Source organism: Xiphophorus maculatus, chromosome 5, assembly GCF_002775205.1.
Source record: "Xiphophorus maculatus strain JP 163 A chromosome 5, X_maculatus-5.0-male, whole genome shotgun sequence".
In the NCBI taxonomy this organism is placed as follows: domain Eukaryota; kingdom Metazoa; phylum Chordata; class Actinopteri; order Cyprinodontiformes; family Poeciliidae; genus Xiphophorus; species Xiphophorus maculatus.
The window spans coordinates 21313906-21335213 of NC_036447.1; the positions used below are offsets into that span (position 1 = coordinate 21313906).

Sequence of the window (21308 nt, forward strand, 5' to 3'; positions counted from 1 at the left end):
ACGATTAGCAGAAAGAAATAGGAAAGAGGACATTGTTATTTCACTCAGATTTTTACAAAGTGGATCAAATGAAACATTATTCATAATAATAAAACACATTTCAGGTAGATGTAATTGTTGTGGACGAAGAGAATCAGTGGAACGTGATGTGGCGCAAGCAGAAATAACGAAAGTCATTGGTTGAAATTCTTGTAAAAGTGAAAGACATTTTATTTAGAAAAACTCGAGGAATGAACGTTATCAGTATTCATTTAAATATCTAACAAAGACGGGTCTTATTAAGAGAATATTAGGGGCTTTTTTTTTAAAGCAAATTTAATAAAATTGTCACTCGGACACACACTATTCACCAGTTGGTGGCGGCAATGCGCTTTGTTTACCAGCCACCAGTAAAAAACCAGAAGAAGAAGAAGGAAAAGAAGAGGAAGAGGAAGAAGAAGAAGAAGAAAAACGAATAAGCTGAAAATAGAGGTGTGGAGACAGCAGTCCAGACGGTGACAGGATTTCGGAAACAGTTTTTAAAAACACAACATCATGGAGGCTGGTTTCTACCATAAGGATCTGCTGAACGGATTCGGTTAGTATGTTTTGTTTGTCTGTTGCAGTTGAGAGACATTTTAAGGCGACTAATTGATTACCTTCTTAAAGCTCAAATGTAGCCAATAGACAGTAAATATTAAATACTCCGTTAGATGGTAGAAACGACCTAGGAAACCGATACATGTTATTTTAGAAACGAGGGTTCCCGTGTTAAAGACAAGCTAAAGCCTGTTTTCAATTAGACAGGTAGAATAAAGCTTGGTTTATGGTTGATGAACTCTGTGAGGATAATAAACCAACTTACTCCAGCATTTATACTACAGCAACCTTTATTGGGCCAGAGCTCCCTGACTGTCCCCAATCAAATCATTTTATTTTACTGCTGTTATGATTACTGTTGTTTCTGTATTCATAATCAGAAATATTTTATAAGTGAGCATCCCACTTAATGACAAATGTATTAGTTTACCAGAGAATAAAATGGCATAAGAATTAAAAATATATATCTGTTTAAATATATATATTTTAATTTTTATTATTGCACTTTTATAAGTCAATCCTGAGGGTAAAAAGTGTCAGGGTTTAGGGTTTTTTTCCTCCTGTAAAAATAATTATGCATAAAAATTAAAGTTATCAATTTTCGATTTGTTCAAAGCTGAGACATACAGATCAAAAATATTCCATTTTGCAGCTAATCTTTGGAAACTTTGCATATCTAGGTGTTTTCTAATTTTATAAATCAAGCGTTTTTGGACAAAACAGGCATAAAATTATGGGAAAACTTTTTTAAAATATGAAAAACTTTATATCTATGGATAGGTTTGAAGCTGTTGAGAAGATTTATTGCAGTGAAAATGGAAACTTAAACAAAAATGTCTGGCTTCAGATAAATCAACTCAGCCAACATTGCAGTATACTTTCAACATTTTTCTGCAGATGTTAAGCAGATGTTGGTGGTTAAAGAAGAAGCTCCTGAAGACCACACACCTGTTGCTGAGTTGCATGACCCAAAGCCGCAGCAGATAAAGGAGGAAGAAGAGGAAGTCTGCATCATTCTGGGTACAGAGCCGCTCAATGCAAAGGAGGAAACTGATGTTACTCCTATAAAGAGTGAGGATGACAAAGAGTCCATTCTGCTCTCACAACTTTATCAAGACCAAATTAAAAAAAGAGAGCTTTCAGAAGAGGTAGAAGATTGCGAAGTTGATTTTATTTCTGTAGTCGTTAAGGATGACGAAGAGGACAGTGATGTAAATTACTCAGCCTCTGAGCTTGAACACTCGTCAGACTCTGGACAGAAAACTGAGGAAGAGGACAGTGACTGGAAGGAGAGAAGAGCTCTGGAGTCAGACGGAAACATTAACAACCCCTGTAGCTCCTCTGAGTTTACTGCAGAATCTGTTCACTGTTGCCCTGTTCAGGGAGACATGACACATTCAGAAATGGGATCTTCAAGCTCGCTGCATAATGAATGTTTTACAGAGACGAAAAATGTGGACTCAGGAAGGAAAGTCCAGACAGGAATGAAGTTTAGCTGTGAAGACTGTGGTAAAACGCTCAGTGGAAAATACACTTTAAACACACACAAGACAATCCACACAGGACAGAAAGCTTTCTGTTGTGATGTTTGTGGACGAAGATTTGGTGACAAATCAGGTTTAAAAAGACATAAGATAATCCATACAGGAGCTAAACCTTTCTGTTGTGACATTTGTGGACAAAGATTTGGTTATAAATCAAGCATAAACACACACATGATAACCCACACAGGGCAGAAACCTTTCAGTTGTGATATTTGTGGACAGAGATTTAGCCAAAAAGGAAGCTTAAACACACACGTGAGCAGCCACACTGGACAGAAACATTTCTGCTGTGATCTCTGTGGACAAAGATTTAACCGTAAATCAAGTTTAAATACACACATGAGAACCCACACAGGCCAGAAACCATTTTGTTGTGATATTTGTGGACAACGATTTAGCCAAAAATCCACTCTAACTACCCATGCGAGAATCCACACAGGACAGAAACCTTTTTGTTGTGATGTCTGTGGACGAAGATTTGGTGATAAATCAAGTCTAAACAGACACAAGATAATCCACACTGGACAACAACCTTTCTGTTGTGTTATCTGTGGACGGAAATTTGGTAATAAATCAAGTTTAAACAGACACATGAGAATCCACTCTGGAGGGGAAATTATTTAACACTGAATATTTGAACAACACTGCTACGGATGACTGTGAAATAGTTGCACGTTGTTATTAACAACAACAATCTTCACTTTTTTTCTCTTGTGGTTATGTTTGCATTTCAACCTTAAAGCCATTTATATAAGTTACTAAGTTGCTGCCTTGTACATTTGATAGTTTGTTTGCCAGGCATGTTTTATTCAAACTATTTTTATCTATTGTTCAGGTTGTGCTCTCACTGCATGTAAATAGATTTGTTGTTTGAGAACGAGAATCAAAGCGCTAAGTTGACCATGAACTCCTCTGTATACCACAGTTTGCTTGAGTTAAGATAAAGTCAGATAATCCTTGGACTAAAGTGAATCATGAGGAAAATGATCCCCAACACAGCAGCATATATATCCCTTCTTAAAAAGATAACCGCTTCTAATTATGACTTTTACATCCTCGGCTTGTTTGTGTTACAACTAAGTTTGAGATGATTTTCATGTGTGTGATTAAGTCTGTATATTTGTTTGTCGTATTGATTTTGATTAAATATTTCTGAGTTGAATCTTGAGTGGCTTAATTTATAAAGTGCATTCAGAACATGAAAAACGTGGGAGAGGTCTTTGGTGTTAGATACATGTTTTTTGTGTCCTTGCGTCTCTTGTACCAGGAATATATCACCATCAAAGTTCTCTTTAACAACAACTCCCTCACCAAAATCTTTAAATTAGACTGAGCTTTGGCAGCCCTTTAAACGATAAGGTAATCAGCGACAAGCACATAAACAAAATTCATGCTTTTAAATAGTATCTGGGGTTTTTTATTATTCCACAACACACCAGTTTGTAACCACCTCCATTTATAAAACATCTGAACAGTTTAGTGAACATTAGGGATGTACATTATCGATTAATGAATTAATCTAAAGTTGACTGATCTTATCAATCGGCTAACAATTAATTGATAAGCGGCCATTTTCTTAAAAACCTGAGTTTTCTCATATCAAGAGGGCTGAGCATAGCATAGAGGGCTACATTTTAAAGGGCTAACATTATTTTGTCAGCTGTATTATAAACTGACTGAGTAAACAGAACATTGTGGTTTTCTAACATGATCAAACTTAGACATATTTATAAAATATAACACAAGAACCTCTTAGAATCCTGAATAGAAAAATATTAAAATAGTGAAATATGCGAAACACCTTATCCACAATGAACAAATAATTGTGTTATCTGTGAGTATCCATAAATATCACTTATACATGATATTTATGCATAAGTAATGTGTGCGGTTGTTCTTGAAGGAAAGCTAAAACTTCGCTCCATGAAGTGCATTAACTCACAACAGCCTTCAGAATCAACCTTTGCTTATTGGCACAATGCTTCTTTCCATCATGTTAGAAATTTTTCATCCCTGTTTACATGACAACTTAAGGAGCTCGACAAGTGCCTATATTTCAGTGTGTTTTGTGTAAAATGTGTTTTGCATCCCACAACAGACTCTGTTTGGACCGTTTCTCTTTCTCGTTCTGGTATGTACCCGCCATCTTTGTTTCTGTAACTCCACTGGATGGCGGCCAAACTACAACACTAGAAAAAGGTCAAAGTGAAGATTACTAATTGATCAACAAATTGTAATCTAATAAGCCATTAATCGTAAGTGGATTAATTGTTTGCATCCCCAGTGAACATTTCAATGGCTGGTAAAAAAAAAAAATACAATCATGCAGACACAATCAAAAATTGATGTTAATGTGTCAGGTTCTTCTAGGACACAGAGGTTGTTGGAAGATTATGGCTTCATTTCATGCTTTCATCCCATCTCAAGTTCCAGGTTTGGACAGTGATTTCAGAACGTTTGCAAACTTTACATTTTGAGCGCCGCTTCATTGTTTGAGAGTGTTTCTGTACAGTCAGGTTTCGTCTCTAATGTAGATTGATGTGCAAACAGAAAAACGGCCTCATCTTTTCCATGCATTAAAATATAGCAACTATAGCTGCGTCTCGATTATATCTGGGATTTTCTTTATGTTACTTTAGCAGAGGTATTTACAGGTTACACATCATCGTCTTCATACAGCCAAACAAAAATTTTGTTAGCTATTCCTAACTTATCACATTTGAGACATAATATTTGGCTCATTCTGCTCAGTGTCTTCAGTTTCTAGGAGGTGGAGTGGATTCCCTCCTCTTATTGTTGCAAGAACAGAAACCTCAGCAGAGCTCCAAACAAAGCTTTTCTCATCTTCCATCCATCAGCATTCAGATGACATTGTCAAACAAGTGCATGGAGTGCATGATGTTTTCATCCTGGATTGGAGCAGATAAGAGTCCAAATTAAGATAATTTTATCAGCTGCATGCGTGTCCGGGAGGGATTAAACTTCCAACCTTTTGGCATGTTTCCAAGAATTCCTCAATGGTGACCACTCCATCTTTATTCTTGTCCATTTTCTGGGAAAACAGGAGACGCAAGTGGTTGAAAGGGGAAATCTTAAGTTCTTTGTTTTACATTTTTGCAGAGTAAGTCTAAAATACGTCCTTCTAGACATGCATTGAGGTGCAAATTTAATCATAAAAAAATAAAAATAGATCAAATAAATGCATCATCCTCCACTGCACTACTAGTTAACACATACACAGAGACATTGTAATCTTGTGTTAAATGCTAAAATTTGTGTGGGGGTAGTTATCATAAGCCAATCAAAATGAATCACCACTGAATGTGGGTTGTCGGTGATTCGACAAGTTTTACAGTTTGAACCTATGAGAACAGCAGCACCTTCACAGTAAATCCAGATAGAAAATATCAACAGCCATTTTGAATCACTTTCTTCTTAATGGCAGAGATGCTGAAGTAAATACCATTCAGGCCAGTTTCAGTGTCTCTTTATTTAACTGTAGGTTTAATCATGTCAACGTTTTACCTGGAAGAACCTGTCAACATGTTCCTTTGGAGCGCTGTCCCTCATGCTGGGGTATGTATGCTTCCCCATCATGTTGTAGATAGAGTGCATTATGTCTGTCATCTCCTGAGCCAAAAGAAGAGAGGAAGCAATAATAAGAAATGTTGAAGCAGACTAGGACAGCTTACACAAAGAGTGAGCGTACTTCTCTGGTGATGCAGCCATCCTTGTTCAGGTCATACAGATTGAAGGCCCAGTTCAGTTTGTCAGTGATGGATCCTTTTAAAATGATGGACAGACTTACCGCAAAGTCCTAAAGCAGGGAAGCAGGAAAAAAAGAAGAAGCTTGAATCAAATCAGGACAAAATGTTGACAAGCTTATACATCTTTAGCTTATTTTCAAGGCTGTTATACTAAAACTGCTTCAGAAGTAATGACTTATTAAATGGTTGAGTACACACGCCTTTTAAAACCTATTGTTATTATTATTATTCAAGAGTCTGAGGACAGACAAAAGCATGAGAGGGAAGAGAAATATCTCACTTCAAAGCTAACCAGTCCATTGTTGTGGGTGTCAAAGGCTTCAAACAGGAAATGTGCGTACATACTTGAATCTAAGAAGAAGAGAAAAAAAAACAACGAATCAAAATTTTTTCACTGTACTAATATGACATTCTAAGCTTTAAGCAAAAGACACTTTTAAATTGAGTTCCTAGTCAAAAGGAAAATTTAAAATTAACATCAGACATAATCATTTTCTTTGTTTGAGATACATTAATTCTTTTAAATTGTTGTCCCATCAACCTCCTACCACTTCCTGTCGTCTTCTTAGTCTTTTTCACCAGTAGTAACTTCCGATTGTTAACATGACTTGTGTGATGCAAAAGAAAAGTATTTCCATTGCACCTTTGCAAAATACACAAATTTCGATACAGCCGAAAAACCACCTTGTCCCAGCTCAAAAAACTATAAAGGAAATGTGACTTGTTTTTTTTTGTTTGTTTTTTGTTTTTTTCAAAACTGGCTTGTTTCGATCAAGCGAATGTATTTTTCAGAATTTCAATTTGCAATTTTATGGTCAGTGGAATCATAGTTTATGACAGATGGAAGGTCTTTACTACCTAGTGTGACATCTGAATGTGAAAAAGCAGATTTAAAGTTTCACTTCCCCAACCTACACACAACACATACTGAAGGCAGAGAGTTCACGGCAAAATAAAAACATTGACAAAGGCAAGAGACACTGGCTGACCTCCCTGAGGGAAGAAGTGGGAGTAGATACTTTTAAACGTATCCTCGTTCACAACACCACTGGGGCACTCCTGCAGATACCAGAAAAAAACACGCCAGCAGGATCTGTCACCAGTCTGCTCACACACACATAAAGAATATAACAGATCCAGATATTCTCAATATTAAAACCTCCTAACTGTCATGAGAACATTGAAACCATTTTCTGACATGTAAGCATTCTGCAGGTGACAGTTAAGGAGTTAATGAATGTAAGAGAGTTGATCATTCCCAGCAGTACTTGAAACTGACATTTTTGAATCCCCGGTAAAGAACCTGCAGCTCCTTTTTGCTGAAATTAGTCTGCTGAACCAGATTGTCAAGTCCCTCAGGTCTGTAACGCACCGTGGACAGCTCCCCCTCTTCAGTTAAACTTCCTGTTTAGAGAAACATAAAAACAGTAACATTTTACCAACAGAGATCCACACTGAAGCATCTAAAGGGTGTGGAAAAAAGATCATTTTATGAAAATTTGTGTGTAATACCACTTGCTTTGAGTAATTGAAGAGCTGGAGCCGGAGGGATAGCAGGGCAGAAGTTTGAGGAAGCGCTGTTTAATTGTCTTTTTGTTGGGTTTGGTAAGAGGGTTACCTGAAAACAGCAAAGCAGAGCACATACAGGAAAAATAAACCATGGTGACAGAGCACAATCCATACTTTGGCACAATCCAAACACTCCAAGCAGAACTTATTGAAATTTAAGACAGACTAATGTGTGAACTATTTTCTGTGTAAGGCTGAACCTGAAACTGAGACACACCTGTTCTGCCACTTTCTGAGAAAGAGAAGTATTATCCAATATATCAAACAAAAAGATTTACTGACTTCTGTCTTTGTAGCAATATACGGTTGATAGTCCATGATATCAAATGTAATAAACAGAAAAAAAAACCCTTACATCATTAATCTAATAATACTCTTAGGGAAATACTAGATACCTAAATCTAAAGTTAGTCATATTCTCTCTTTTCTGGAGTTTCAGAGAGTTTGAGCAGTAGAAACATCTCTGTCTCTAATAACAAGAAAAGAAAAGTAAAATAAAAACAATTTATTTACAACCCCCCCTGGCTTCTATTCATTTGTACAAATGTCTACTAACAACTGTCTTCTATTAATATTATTTCAATGAAGTTTTGAAAAATAAAGTCAAGGGACACGCTGGCTCACTCTCCAGCACGGTAGATGGCGATAATGAGTCTTTACGTTGGATACAACCTGCAAAAAAAAAAAGAAAATCGAAGAAGAAGAAGAAGAGCGAACGTTTGCAGAGGCAGTTTCTTCCGTTTGAGGCAGAGCAAAGTAATGGGACGTAGCTTTCTTTAGTTTGGATCAACGCCGAGCTCCAACTACCCAGAAACTGTCTAAGGAAAATCAGGAAAGAAGCTAAAAGCGGCGACATGGAGACGGAGAGCTTCAGGAAGAGAGACTCCCGAAGCAGCTAAGACGAAAATAAGGTGCGACACATCATGGAGGCTGGGCTCAACCCCACGGTTCTGCTGGACGGGTTAGGTTCGTATGTTTTCGTTTCATCTGTAGCTTAGGAACAGGTGACTAATGGATAACTAGCTCAAATGTAGCCAGTAGATGTAAAATATTCTGTTTTAGTTTTCCGGTAGAAATATTCCGTGTCCTTCATATTGTTAGTGATCATTCGGGCTTGGAAACCGATTTAGCTAAGAAACGGGATTATGTGTTAAAGCAGAGACAACAACGACTTTAAGCTAATTAAGATGCATATATATATATATATATATATATATATATATATATATATATATATATATATATATTTGTATTTTCTGTAATCAGATACCCTGCTGGAATAATTAGCTGGCCAAAGGAGGAGATAAAAGCCACTGATATTAAGACTAGAAAACTACTAACAATGCATGGAGGATTCCATCCCAAATCCAGCACCCTGAGACTGTACACGAGCCGCAAGGAAGGAGGCAGAGGACTAGTGAGTGTGAGAACCACAGTCCAGGACGAAACAACTAAGATCCATAAATACATCAGGGACAAAGCCTCAACAGACAATGTGCTCAGTGAATATCTCAGACAACAGGGAACGGAGGTTGAGGTGCCAGAGATACCATCATGGCAGGACAAGCCCCTACATGGGATGTACCACCAGCAAATAACCCAAGTGGCTGATATCAGTAAATCCTACCAATGGCTGGAAAAAGCTGGACTCAAGGACAGCACAGAGGCCCTCATCCTGGCCGCCCAGGAACAGGCCCTAAACACCAGAGCAATAGAGGCCCAGATATACCACACCAGACAAGACCCAAGGTGTAGGTTGTGCAAGGAGGCCCCTGAGACAGTCCAGCACATAACAGCAGGGTGCAAGATACTGGCAGGGAAAGCGTACATGGAACGACATAACCAAGTTGCAGGCATAGTGTACAGAAACATCTGTGCAGAATATGGACTGGAAACCCCGGGATCAAAGTGGGAAACACCCCCAAAGGTGGCGGAGAACGCCAGAGCTAAGATCCTGTGGGACTTCCAGATCCAGACAGACAAAATGGTAATGGCGAACCAACCAGACATTGTCGTAGTGGATAAACAACAGAGGAAAGCCGTTGTGATAGATGTAGCAATACCAAGCGACTGCAACATCAGGAAAAAGGAGCACGAGAAACTAGAGAAATACCAGGGCCTCAGGGAGGAACTGGAGAGGGCCTGGAAGGTGAAGACCACAGTGGTGCCTGTGGTCATCGGGGCCCTCGGGGCAGTCACCCCCAAACTGGACCAATGGCTACAACAGATCCCAGGAACAACATCAGACATCTCAGTCCAGAAATGTGCAGTCCTTGGCACAGCCAAGATACTGCGCAGAACCCTCAAGCTCCCAGGCCTCTGGTAGAGGACCCGAGCTCAGAGGATAAGAACCACCCGCGGTGGGTGAGAAGGGAATTTATTTTTGAAAAATGTTATAAAACAAAGTTATTGCTCGTATGTCACAAGACAGTGATATGACGTCCCATTAGTACCAAAAGTATGTCTGTGTGTATGACATCTTTACTAATGCCGCAACAGAAAGAGCAAAGAGTCAGGGAGGAGACATTAGACCAGAGGCCAGAAGCAGATCTTCCCAGGTGAGGGATTATAGCTGGATGAGAAAAAGAGATGGAAACTGATGTTTATGTGCAGCAATTTCAACTTTTTTGTAAGGCCATGTTATGGCACAGAATAAAGCTTAAAAATGTACAGCTTTTACCGCAACGTTTTGAAAAAGGTGCCACAAAATCTGTAATTTTAGGCTGCAGCAATCACAGAAAAAACATCGCACCATCCTGGAGGGAATGTCTTTTTGAGAGCATCCCTTGCAAATACTGCAGTCACTTGGATAAATAACCAGTCAAAACCAGCAAAGCAAAAATATTGCATCAAGCTGCAGACACTACTAAGCTAAGAAAACCTAATACAAGAAATACTTAAATTGTGTACCCTAAGAATATTTAGTTGAGCCTACAAATACTTATCGTTGTTCATTTTAGGTCATTTTTCTTTAAATTTTTTTATTTTTAAATGTGGCTTGGTATTATGGGGCCTCAGGGACACCGCCAGGAATCTTTGGCCCCATGACAAAAAATTAAATTGATGATGTCAATTAGTGGCTGAACACATCAACAAACTAATGCTGCTGTGTTATTTTAGAGATCCTTCTTAAGTCCCACATGTACATTTCAGTACCACATTTAACTGGTACTTTGTGGTCATCATAAACACACTAACATCATCATTAATGTCTGCTCAGATGACAAAATAAATGACTTGTGTTGTAAACACAGCAAAATCAAGAATTGCTGCTTAGCTTAAGCATTACAGAGCGTTTAATTGCAGCTGCAATATATTATATAATTTGTCAGCTTTACAGGGTTTCTCCCAGTGTATTATAAGCTTGGTGGACTTATTACCAATTAATAACCTTACAAAACAGATATTTATACCCAAGACTCAGTGGTTTGTTTACACTCGAGCCATTTAACCTCAGACAGTGCACAAATACTGCAAAAAAATGGTCTTTTTTCTAAGCTAATTTTCTCTGATCTTACTGGAACAATTTTTAGGAACTGTGAGATTTCCGGTGGTTAGTGAGTTGACGTTCCAATGTACAAATGGGTGTGGCGGCAGCAGTGGCTGGGGAAAGTGAAAAGCTGTTGCAGTGGCCGCTCTCTGTCTAGCAGCAGGAGAAGTGTTCTGCTTGGCTGGGGAGCAGAGGTTCGTCTTCTCTCAGGATAACGGTGGGAAACCTGCTTAGTAGACGTCATCAGAGCTCAGATTGGCCAGGTTCAGGCTTTTTTTTTTTTTACAGTTACTCGATAAACAAGCAGCAAACTGATAGATTTTGGTTCTAGAGTTCCTTCAAAGGGCATATCAAAGAGTTTTAACAAGACATGATGTCACTTGATCACTCTGTGAAACTCCTTTTTCCTGGGAATAAAAATGGGTGATAATGTGTTTCCATGTTTGCTGCAGATGTTAAGCAGATGCTGATGGTTAAAGAAGAAGCTCCTGAAGACCACCGATCTGTTGCTGAGCTGCATGACCCAAACCTGCACCAGATAAAGGAGGAGCAGGAAGAAGTCTGCATCAGTCTGGGAGGAGAGCAGCTCAACAAGAAGGAGGAGATCGATGTCATCAGGTTTCCAGTCTCTACTACTCCTATAAAGAGTGAGGATGAAATACAGTCCATTCTGCTCTCACAGAATCTTTATCACGACCAAATTAAAGGCAGAGATCTTCCAGAAGAGAATGATGAAGGTGAATCCATCAAGATTGAAGAAATCGAACCATCTCCACAATCTTCTGAGACTGAAGATTCTGAGAATGACGAAGAGGACGATGATGTAAACCATGTCTCTGCGTTGAAACACTTGTCAGATTCTGGACTGAAAACTAATGACAAGAGCAATGCCTGGAAGTCAAATGGAGACATTCTTAACAAATCTTTTAGCTCATTTGAGTTTGATGTTCACAGCTACTCTCTTCAGACTGGTGGAGCACCTTCACAAATAGGGTCTTCAAGCTCAGTTGATAATAGTAAATGTTTTACAGAGGAGAAAAACACAGATTCACAAACTAAAGTACAGACAGAAGGGAAGTTTAGCTGTGAAGACTGTGGAAAAACATTTGCTAGAAAAAATACTTTAAACAGACATAAGAGAACCCACACAGGACAGAAACCTTTCTGTTGTGATGTATGTGGACAAAGATTTAACCTGAAACAAACTTTAAACATACACATGAGAATCCACACGGGACAGAAACCTTTCTGTTGTGATCTTTGTGGACAAAGTTTTAGCCATAAATCAACTTTAATCAGACACAGGAGAGTCCACACAGGAGAGAAACCTTTCTGTTGTGATTTTTGTGGACAAAGATTTACCGATAAAGGAAGTTTAAACACACACAGGAGAATCCACACAGGACAGAAACCTTACTGTTGTGATCTTTGTGGACAAAGATTTAGACAAAAATTACATGTAAACATACACATGACAGTCCATACAGGACAGAAGCCTTACTGTTGTGATATTTGCGGAAAAAGACTTGGCCATAAAGTAAGTTTAAGCACACACATGAGAATTCACACAGGACAGAAACCTTTCTGTTGTGATATTTGTGGACAAAGATTTAGTCAGAAATCTAACTTAAATACACACATGAGAATTCACATAGCAGAAACCTTTCTGTAGTGATATCTGCGAACAAAGATTTAGCCATAAATCACTTGTAAACATACACTTTGTGTGTCCACACAGAACAGAAATCTTTCTTTTATGCTTTTCGTGGTCAAAGATTTGGCAAAAAAAACAAAGTTTAAACACACATATGAGACTCCACAAAGGATAGAAACCTTTCTGTTGTGGACAAAGATTTAGACAGAAATCACATATAAACACACAGACACGAAAACTCACCCTGGAAGAGAAATGCTTGAACTGCATTGTTGCAGTTGGCTGTGAAATATTTCCCTGTCATTAAAGGCAACAGTCTTCACTGGTTAGTTTCAGCAGTTAATTTTCGTATTTCAACCTTAGGGCTGGGCAATATTTCTGAAATATGTATCACAATATAACCATTTCATATCACAATAATGATTGATTAGTTGTTTGGTTTAAATATTCATAATACTGCCAAACTGGTGACATGACCTTTCCTCTTCATGCTCAATTTCCTCTTGAGCGGTTGTTCTCATTTCCTTTCACTCCAAGTTGTGCTTTTTTATTTTTAAGGATTTATGGGAAACGGGGGCAAAACTTGAAAGTGCTCCCATATACTGAAACATAGTGTGCGCATTCTGTGAACTGTCCACGGGCGGCTGAGATTTTATTGCTGAGCGCAGCAATTGCCTATATTTCTTGTGACAATTTAATTCATTTGCAACAACCTGAATGAATAATATCACGTTTAGTAAGCTAGATGGACAACTAGGCCTTTTTCTTCTCCACCAGGGCATCCATCGCACAACTGTCAGTGGGAGTCACGGTGCTGCGACTGGCGTCTATTGGACATAAATCTATTGATATTGATCACGTGTCTATCACAATAGACATTGTTTCATTGCCCAGCCCTATTCAATCTTAAAACATTTTATATAAATCGCTGATTTGCTCAGTTGTGTAAGTGGTGGTTTCTTTGGCAGGCATGTTTTATTAATTGTGATTTATCTATTGTTCAGATTGAGTTGTAGTACAGGTGTGTTATCAGTTTATGTAAATAGTTTGGTTGTTTCAGAAAGAGAATTGGAGCACCTCTTGGTAATTGAGTTGACTATGACCTCCTCTGTACTGCAGAGTATTCTTGAATCAAGATAGCCGAAGCTCTTCCCACAGTAAAACATCAACAGGACAAAGATCCTCATCACAGAGGCAAATCTAAAAAGAATTTGATTTAAAAATGTTGTCCTCTTGGAATTACTAGAATCTCATCAGAGCTGTGCTGAGATGCAGACCTCAACGAAACGAATTGGAGAAAAAAAAAAGCCCAAGATTTTATTTTTGTGTCTGCATTTAGTCGTCTGAACCCCCAGATTGGTGTTCATGCCAAAACCTCCAGGTTCTCCTGGAAGTTTCCTCCTTTTGAGATTATTTTTCCTTTTCATTGTCACTGTTGAACATCCAGCAATGAGGGTCTGAAACTGACTTACGGATGGTGTAAGGACTATCAATCCCACAATCCACTACATTAACTCACTTTCAGCAGGAAAATTAGTAGTTTCTGATGCGAAACTCTGGTCATGCTGCAATTCAGTTACTTTGTATCTGGGATCTTGCAGCCGGGTTGGACATCAGACCTGAGGTAACAGCGTTCTAGCTCCAACTGTGTTGTCTGTTTCTTTTTTGTTTTGTTTAGTTTTATTTTATAGTCTGAGTCTTTGCTCTTTTTACTGGAACAACCTCATCTTCTGTCAACCACAGCTTCTTCTGTCCCTGCTTTGTGAAGTGGTTTTCGGATGCGTATCTCTGTGGCATGCTGTGAAATGAAACTCCAAGAAAAAATGCAGCAACCTCCTGAAAATTGCTGTTGTGTTTTTAGCTTTTGATCCTGATTGGGACGCAGCTCCTTGTGGAAGACAAAGCAATGTCCAGAAAGTAGTTGGAAAACTGTCACTGGCCGCCTTTAGGCTCTACGTTTGGTGGACTTTGTTCCCAGCATTTGGTCAGATGTGCGGATTCCTCCTACGAATTTGTTGTACTCCCCCACATCTGTTGGTTTGGGGACAGACACCTTCTGATGTTTCCAATCTTCTGCCAGAGGAGCACTGTCTCACCTTTGTAGACAGAATGGATATTTGCACAAGTGGAAACCTCTCTTGTATCCATCCATATTGCAAATGGAAGGTCGTGATCCCTTTGAATGGAACCTCTCTGTGACCTTTGATGCAGAGCATTTTCTGTGGTTGTAGGAAAACCAACTCTCCCGAGCCGGAAACTCCCAAAGGCCCGAATCAGAAACTGTTGGAGTCAGTATCAGAGAGCACTTGCTTTTGATTGGTCAGGCAAGTACCAATCACATAAGCACCGGGGGCTGCTGTAATGTATCATATAAATTTTTTCTGTGTATGTGTGCATAGACAAAACAATGTTAACTAGTTTCTCAAATTGGTGACTGTGTGATGTTTTTATGATGTGAAGCACTTTGAACTGCTTTGTTGCTGAAATGTGTGATGCAAATAAACTTGATTCATTAATATATGCCCTCAAAGTGAAATTTCTCAACATGTTGGCACTTTTTAAAATTGCTGAACAGTTCAGGAATTACAAAAATGAGAAGTACACAAGCCAAGTGCTTGATGATAATGAGGGTTAAAAAGTCGGAATTTCAACATGGTGACGCAAGTAAACCACGGGCGACTGTGGCTCTTTGGTAGAGTAGTCGTCTTGCGATCGCGAAGGCTGTAGGTTCGATTCCAGCTTCCTCCTGCCACATGTCGATGTGCCTCTGAGCAAGGCACTTAACCCCAAATTGCCTACCGATCTGTGTGTCGGTGTATAAATGTGTTTGTGAATGTGACTCTAGTGTAAAGCGCTTTGAGTGGTCAAAATGACTGGAAAAGCGCTTTATAAGTTCAGTCCATTTAAACGTTGCTAGCAATACCTCTTACAAACATTTTAAGCTTTACTTTCCATAAACAAACTTGGAAACGTATTTGCAGGCACTACATGTTTTATTGACTTAAGACACACACTTTCTTGTGTGTCTTGTAACAAATGTGTTTCTACCACATCTTCCTGTTGATGTGAGGAGCGGCTGTATGTGAAGACCGCCTTAAAAGTCGTACAGTAACTTAACAGAAACGTTTCAGCTTCCAGTTTCCCAGTGGGAAATCCGACTTTGGAGGGCGTTCCGGTAGGTTTTTTGGGGGTTTTTTGTTTTCAAATGACTGAACTCATAACACAAGTTTGTCCCACACCTATTTAAAGTAGAATGTTGTTGAAGTTTTTATTCTGCTCTAGAAGCAATGGTCCTCCTTTTCCATGAAAACAACTTTCCATGATATCACTTTGACCTCAGGGTCACTGTGATATGGGGCGAGACGCATACGCATCACTGAAGCAGTTGACAAAGATTCTGAAATCGTGATGGAAACAGCAATAAAAGTGGCTTCTTGGTTATTTTTATATGCTAGTTCAGCTTGTTTCACTATATTTGGGAGCTGTCAGAAGAAGGACAGAGAGACTCAAAGAACAGAGAAATGTGTGTGTGATCTCCACAGAGGAGGGGAAAAAACACAAAGATAAGAAATACACTGATCTCAGCCTACATAGGCTCCCACTGACAGGTACAACTTTAGCATTTTTTCACCAAAAAACTCTTATTTTATTTTAATACAGATTCATAAACTACAGTTCACTTTAAGGTACACATTTAAATACTTGTTCCTCAACTTGGTGGCAAGTAATAAATATTTGATTTAGCAAAATTAATACCCAGGGGCATGCTGTGGTGGTGTAGGGGACAGCACTATCCATGCCTTGAGTCCTCAACACGGCCGTCGTGGGTTCGACTCCCGGACCCGACGATATTTGCCGCATGTCTTCCCCCTGTTCTTCCCACGTTCCTGTCAGCCTACTTTCATATAAGGGACACTAGAGCCCACAAAAGACCCCCTGGAGGGGTAAAAAAAAATAAATGAATACCCAGGATGTTCAAAGCAGGCCAAGCTATTCTGAGTGGAAGTTTGATCTGTCTTCATGTTAGGAATAATAAAATTAAGATCTATGATCAGTATCAGTTTACAACTTCGTCAACATAACAGACATAAAGAAATACAAGCAAGTTTTCAGACGGGATGATTTTTTTTTTTTCATGTTACAACCACAGACTTCAAGGTTAGGGTTATTAGAATCTGTAGAGCGAGTACGTCTTACACACACACTCCACAAATCTGGCCTTTCCTAAGTGCCAAGATGAAGGACATTGTTGACAGAAAGCTGTATTTGTAGTTTATCACAAGAAAACGCAAACATGGAAATTGATGCCCTGGTCAGATGAGACAAATATGGCCCTTTTACATGTAAAACATTACGTGTGTGGTTGGAAAAACAACATCACCCTAAAGGTAAAACAAGGTTGTGGCAGCATCATGCCGAGAGCTCACTTTTCTTGAACATGGTTAGAGATGATATAGTTTTAGCAAAGAAGTAATTCCACAAGTTTTGACTCATTAACGTATATCACAATTTTATGATTTACCATTTTTGTTCTGTTGTGCTTATATCCTACTAAATTACATAAAACCCAAATAAAATACTATTAAAGTTTGTGGCAGTGTTGAGAAAAAAAAAGAAAACGTTCAAAGGATGTGAAAACTTTTGCACTCTTTACTCCAAAGATGTTAAAGGTGAAGAAACCGCATTTAAAAAAAATCTCTGAAGAATTCAGAGCAGCTACTATTACTATAAATAGATCATTTCTAAATAAATCTTTTTATCCATAAAAAGGACTCATACTCTTGAACAGCAGTGAGTCTTTTTTCCCCTCAAACTTCCCATCCTTCATCCCAGTGGCGCAAAAAAGTGGATGTGCACTAAATGCGACACATAGGGGCGCTGCGCTAGAGGGGGCGCCAAAGTGATGGCGGAAAAGTTCATTCTCGTCAGCATTGTCTGGATTTAACAGCTGCCTGTGGGCGTGTAAATAATATAGTCAATATCAGAGACATGACCCTGATCAGGCGGCACCAATGAGGGGCGCCGGATATACACTTCATGAAGTAGTTGCGCTCCTGCTTTCTCCTCTGGTTGCATCACGATCATTGCTCTATGTTGCTTTCTGACATAAAACAGCATCAAGATCAAATCCATCCAGCATTTTTCCCCCCCCGCTGGTAAAACCGATTTAAAGTTAATTCATGTGCGTGATACAGCTCTTTGAAACATGCGCTCATTCAGTAAGAGGATATCAATCAAAAGCTATATCCAGGCCAGCAAACAGCATTAAATAAACAATGCTGCTACTGTCAATGATGATGATGATGATGATGATGATGATGATGAGTAACCTTACCTGTGAGCGGGTCGAAGGATCTGTCCAGCTCTCTGGAGTCAGAGAGACTCTGATCCTGACTCCTGGATTTCATCCTTTTCTCTTATTTTTCACCGAACCGCCGCGCTGGCGCTGCAGGGTCCGAGCCGCCGCGCTTCATTCACGTCTTTACTCCCGCTGACATGTCAGTCTGTGCACGCTGCTCAAAAAGAAAATATATATATATCAACAAGGGAGGAAAACTGTCCGCGCAAAGCTCTCTGCGGTCCCTTCTTTCCCCAAACTGGAGCGTGTTTTCTTCCTCCGACTCTCATCCACGGTTCGGATGGATTCTGTGGAGGTTTTAGAGTCAAGTGTCACTTTCCTGGTAGTTGGCGCACAAGAACTGGAACCGTGCTGAGTCCGTCCCGCTGGTGCGCCTCACATTTGTTGGGAAAGAGGAAGGGAGGGGGGCGCACAGCGTCACAGGGAAGCGGAGAGATCTCCTCTTCTCTGGGAGACGCTGGAGGGAGAAGGGTACATGTTTTTTTGTTATTAATATTATTATTAACATTAAAAAAAGAAACCGTTAGGTCTTGTTCGGTGTTGTCATTTTTAAACTGCAAGTTGTGATTTCTCCTTTGAGTTTTTTCTGATGATTTTTTATTTATTTCTTTCCATAAATATCCTCAAGCTAACCAGCCTCTGGCTGAGACTCTATAGATAACTTCTAAACTGAATTGTATTTATCTGTATTAGAGTAATTGGAGGTTAAATACAAGTGCCAACCACACTGTTAAGATTTTTCCTTATAAAAAATGTTGAAAGCCAAGGACAGTTTTCATTGGATGTTACAATTGCACAAAATCTCAATGGAGTCAATTAGTTTGTCATTTAAATATGATGAACTATGAAAAAAAAAAAAAAGATTTTTGGGGTGTAAATACTTTTTCAATGAATTGCATACTGAGAGTTGTTTGTAAAAATAAATAAATAATAATAATAATGAAAATTTACCCGCTTTTTGTTTAACAGCAGCCCGTCGTTAATCCTCTTATGTGATTAGCCTCTGAACGGCTCTGGTTTATTTATTTACCTGATTATATTTTTGCAATCACCAACATGTTCCTGGTTTCCCTTCCCCCTAGATCACTACTATTGCAGACAGAAACGTCTGCAATAGTACTAGGGTTAGGGTTAGGGTTCAATAGCACTTGAATCTGCTGCTAAATTCACTGAAAACCTTGAGTGGAAAATCCTCACCGAAGAAAGCTGGATGAATCGGATTCACATCTCTGGGAAAACTCACGCAGCGACCGCTTCCTGGTTCCCAGAACCATCTGATGTGGCCCATTAAATATAAACCTTCATCAGACAAACACTGATTTAAAGTGTCAATAATGGCTGCCACCTAAGAGGCGCAGAACAAGTTACAGACATGAACTATTCATCAGCATTTCTGATGTTTTTGTTTTTGTTTATTTTGTCTCACCAATTCAGTGGGACACGCACTGTTTGTGAGCACGTTTCCTCGGTGTTTGAATCAACACGAAGGAGAGAATCCCATTGAGGTTTTGGACGGGCAGCAGCAGGTAGCGCCGCCATAATGAGCTCCCACTGGTTTCTCTTATAATCATGCTGCGTTCAATTTGTCTCGGAAGTCGGAGCTTGGATGCTGGAACTGGTTGCGTCAAAAACAGGGAAGTTCTGCCAACCGAGGTGACGCTCACAGGTGTTAGCGGAAGAAAACCAGGGACAGGGAAGCTCAAAAGTATTCATACCCCTGGAAGATATGGGTTCCATTTAGAAATGTTTGAATTTAATCAACATGCTTGTACGGACTGAAAGTGTTGCATATTCAGTAACAACTTGAATAGAGAATCTGTAGGCGAAGCTAAAGATTAGGAAGGTCTTCAAATGAACAGTATCACATAAACACATTGGGGCGTGCTGTGGTGGAGCAGGGGGTTAGCACGCCCCACATTTGGAGGCGTCGTGGGTTCGACTCCCGGTCCCGACGACCTTTGCCGCATGTCCTCCTTCAAAAATGGCGCCAGCTCAGCTGGCTGCCTGCAGACGCAGCTCCCGTTGTGTGTGTGTTAATCTGTGTATAAAAAATTCTTGCTGTAACTGCGAATTTCCCTGCTGGGATGAATAAAGTAATTCTTCTTCTAAAAGCTGGTTAGCAATTATCAGAAGAGTTTGATTTGATTATTTTTCAACATGGAGGGGTTTTTTTTTAATAAAATGTATTTTTCTCTCTCTCTTTTACATTGTCTTATCTGTATTTTATCTAAAAACCGACATCCATCATCATTCTGTCTTTTAGCACATTAAAAATAATCAAGGGAGTCCCAAATGAAGCAATAGAGAAAGGCCTCATTTACTGTCAGTGAGATGTCATACAGTGCATGTAAATATCTGAAGTTGGTTGAAGGTTGTTGTCTTTCTGAACCATGAACAGGGGGTTGAACAGATGAGTTCAGCTGTTTTTGTAGATAATCCTTCCCTGATGTAAGAGTCGGGATGTTAGTTCACGTGTTTGGCGACCAGAGCCAAGCCTCAGCCTGTGTGTTAACTGTGACGCCACATTAACGCTGCTGTGTATTCATGATGTTTCATTGGAGCATATCGGCCTCCTCATCAAACATTCATCTGGGTGGAGATAGCATCCTTTGTCTCCTCCGAACACCCATGTCACTCTTTATTTCAAATCGTTTTTCCTCTCTGGGTTTGCAGCCTGGAAACACAAACTTAGCTCCTTTTAAAGACGCTGGTTTATGACGTTTACTACACGACAGCTCAGATGTGGAGTCAATTTGTCAGAGGATTATTCTTCAGAGTGCATTACAACCCTCTGCATGCATCAATCAGTTTGTTATTGGTTATCTGTCAGCTCCGCTTTCCTCTGGTGCTGAACTTCTCCGTAAGGAGGTGAACAAACATCAGTACTGCTAGATTTACTAGACCCAAGGCACAGAGTGCATTTAAATACCTCTCTGGAACAGCTTTGCTTCTGCCTCTCCTCTTTTTGATTCTTTATATCTCACTGGGCCTCATTTTTCTGTCTCTTCTTTCTCCATATTTCTCCTTTGTCCCCGGTCTTTCTCCTGCAGCTCGTGGATTATTTCTCTCGGTCTTCCGATAGAGGATGTAATAATCCCTCACTTGCCTGCCTGTCTTTTAAAAAAAAAAAAAAATTTAAGCACTCTGTTCATCACCAACAAGGATTAGTTTTTTTTTCCTGGAAAAAATATTTCACTTTTTTCTGATGTTTCATAATTTTACTTGAGGGATATTTTCCAAGTACTTCCAGAGACAAATAGCTACTTTTCCAGGAGTTGGATTTTTGAAAATATAAAATTTCCTTATATTTGTATGGCTTTACTTGAAGAAAAATGTTTTGCATGTG

General features: G+C 39.3%; 3 protein-coding genes across 4 annotated transcripts; 2 read left to right on the top strand and 1 right to left on the bottom strand.

The window, feature by feature from the left end:
- Positions 1 to 432: 432 nt before the first annotated feature.
- LOC106699979 (zinc finger protein OZF-like) lies at positions 433 to 3285 on the top strand. Its single transcript, XM_014473036.2, has 2 exons — positions 433 to 577; positions 1477 to 3285. The coding sequence occupies exons 1-2, from the start codon at positions 535 to 537 to the stop codon at positions 2745 to 2747; spliced, it is 1314 nt and encodes a 437-aa protein (XP_014328522.2). The 5' UTR covers positions 433 to 534; the 3' UTR covers positions 2748 to 3285.
- A 58-nt stretch (positions 3286 to 3343) lies between these two features.
- On the bottom strand, positions 3344 to 18733 carry LOC102230939 (Kv channel-interacting protein 2-like). Of its 2 annotated transcripts, none has more exons than XM_023334029.1 (9): positions 17939 to 18733; positions 7410 to 7508; positions 7194 to 7294; positions 6880 to 6949; positions 6171 to 6241; positions 5833 to 5940; positions 5649 to 5753; positions 5113 to 5175; positions 3344 to 5032 (listed from the first exon to the last, which is right to left on the bottom strand). In XM_023334029.1, the coding sequence occupies exons 1-9, from the start codon at positions 18009 to 18011 to the stop codon at positions 4985 to 4987; spliced, it is 738 nt and encodes a 245-aa protein (XP_023189797.1). In that variant the 5' UTR covers positions 18012 to 18733; the 3' UTR covers positions 3344 to 4984. The 2 variants fall into 2 exon arrangements, with proteins under 2 accessions (XP_023189797.1, XP_023189796.1); XM_023334028.1 differs by having other exon boundaries at positions 7170 to 7294.
- Positions 8159 to 15160, top strand: LOC102231200 (zinc finger protein OZF-like). Its single transcript, XM_005810362.3, has 2 exons — positions 8159 to 8425; positions 11402 to 15160. Exons 1-2 carry the CDS (start codon positions 8383 to 8385, stop codon positions 12619 to 12621), a joined length of 1263 nt encoding a protein of 420 aa, XP_005810419.2. The 5' UTR covers positions 8159 to 8382; the 3' UTR covers positions 12622 to 15160.
- Positions 18734 to 21308: the final 2575 nt, after the last annotated feature.

What these genes read in the sequence shown, in the direction of transcription:
- LOC106699979 (XM_014473036.2), top strand. Translation starts at nt 535, where the DNA reads ATGGAGGCTGGTTTCTACCATAAGGATCTGCTGAACGGATTCG. An exon ending in GGATCTGCTGAACGGATTCG is followed by an intron (nt 578 to 1,476) that starts GTTAGTATGTTT and finishes ATTTTTCTGCAG; the next exon opens with ATGTTAAGCAGATGTTGGTG.
- LOC102231200 (XM_005810362.3), top strand. Translation starts at nt 8,383, where the DNA reads ATGGAGGCTGGGCTCAACCCCACGGTTCTGCTGGACGGGTTAG. An exon ending in GGTTCTGCTGGACGGGTTAG is followed by an intron (nt 8,426 to 11,401) that starts GTTCGTATGTTT and finishes TGTTTGCTGCAG; the next exon opens with ATGTTAAGCAGATGCTGATG.
- LOC102230939 (XM_023334028.1), bottom strand. Translation starts at nt 18,011, where the DNA reads ATGAAATCCAGGAGTCAGGATCAGAGTCTCTCTGACTCCAGAGAGCTG. An exon ending in ATCCTTCGACCCGCTCACAG is followed by an intron (nt 7,509 to 17,938) that starts GTAAGGTTACTC and finishes TGCTGTTTTCAG; the next exon opens with GTAACCCTCTTACCAAACCC. An exon ending in TTTACCGGGGATTCAAAAAT is followed by an intron (nt 6,950 to 7,169) that starts GTCAGTTTCAAG and finishes TGGTATCTGCAG; the next exon opens with GAGTGCCCCAGTGGTGTTGT.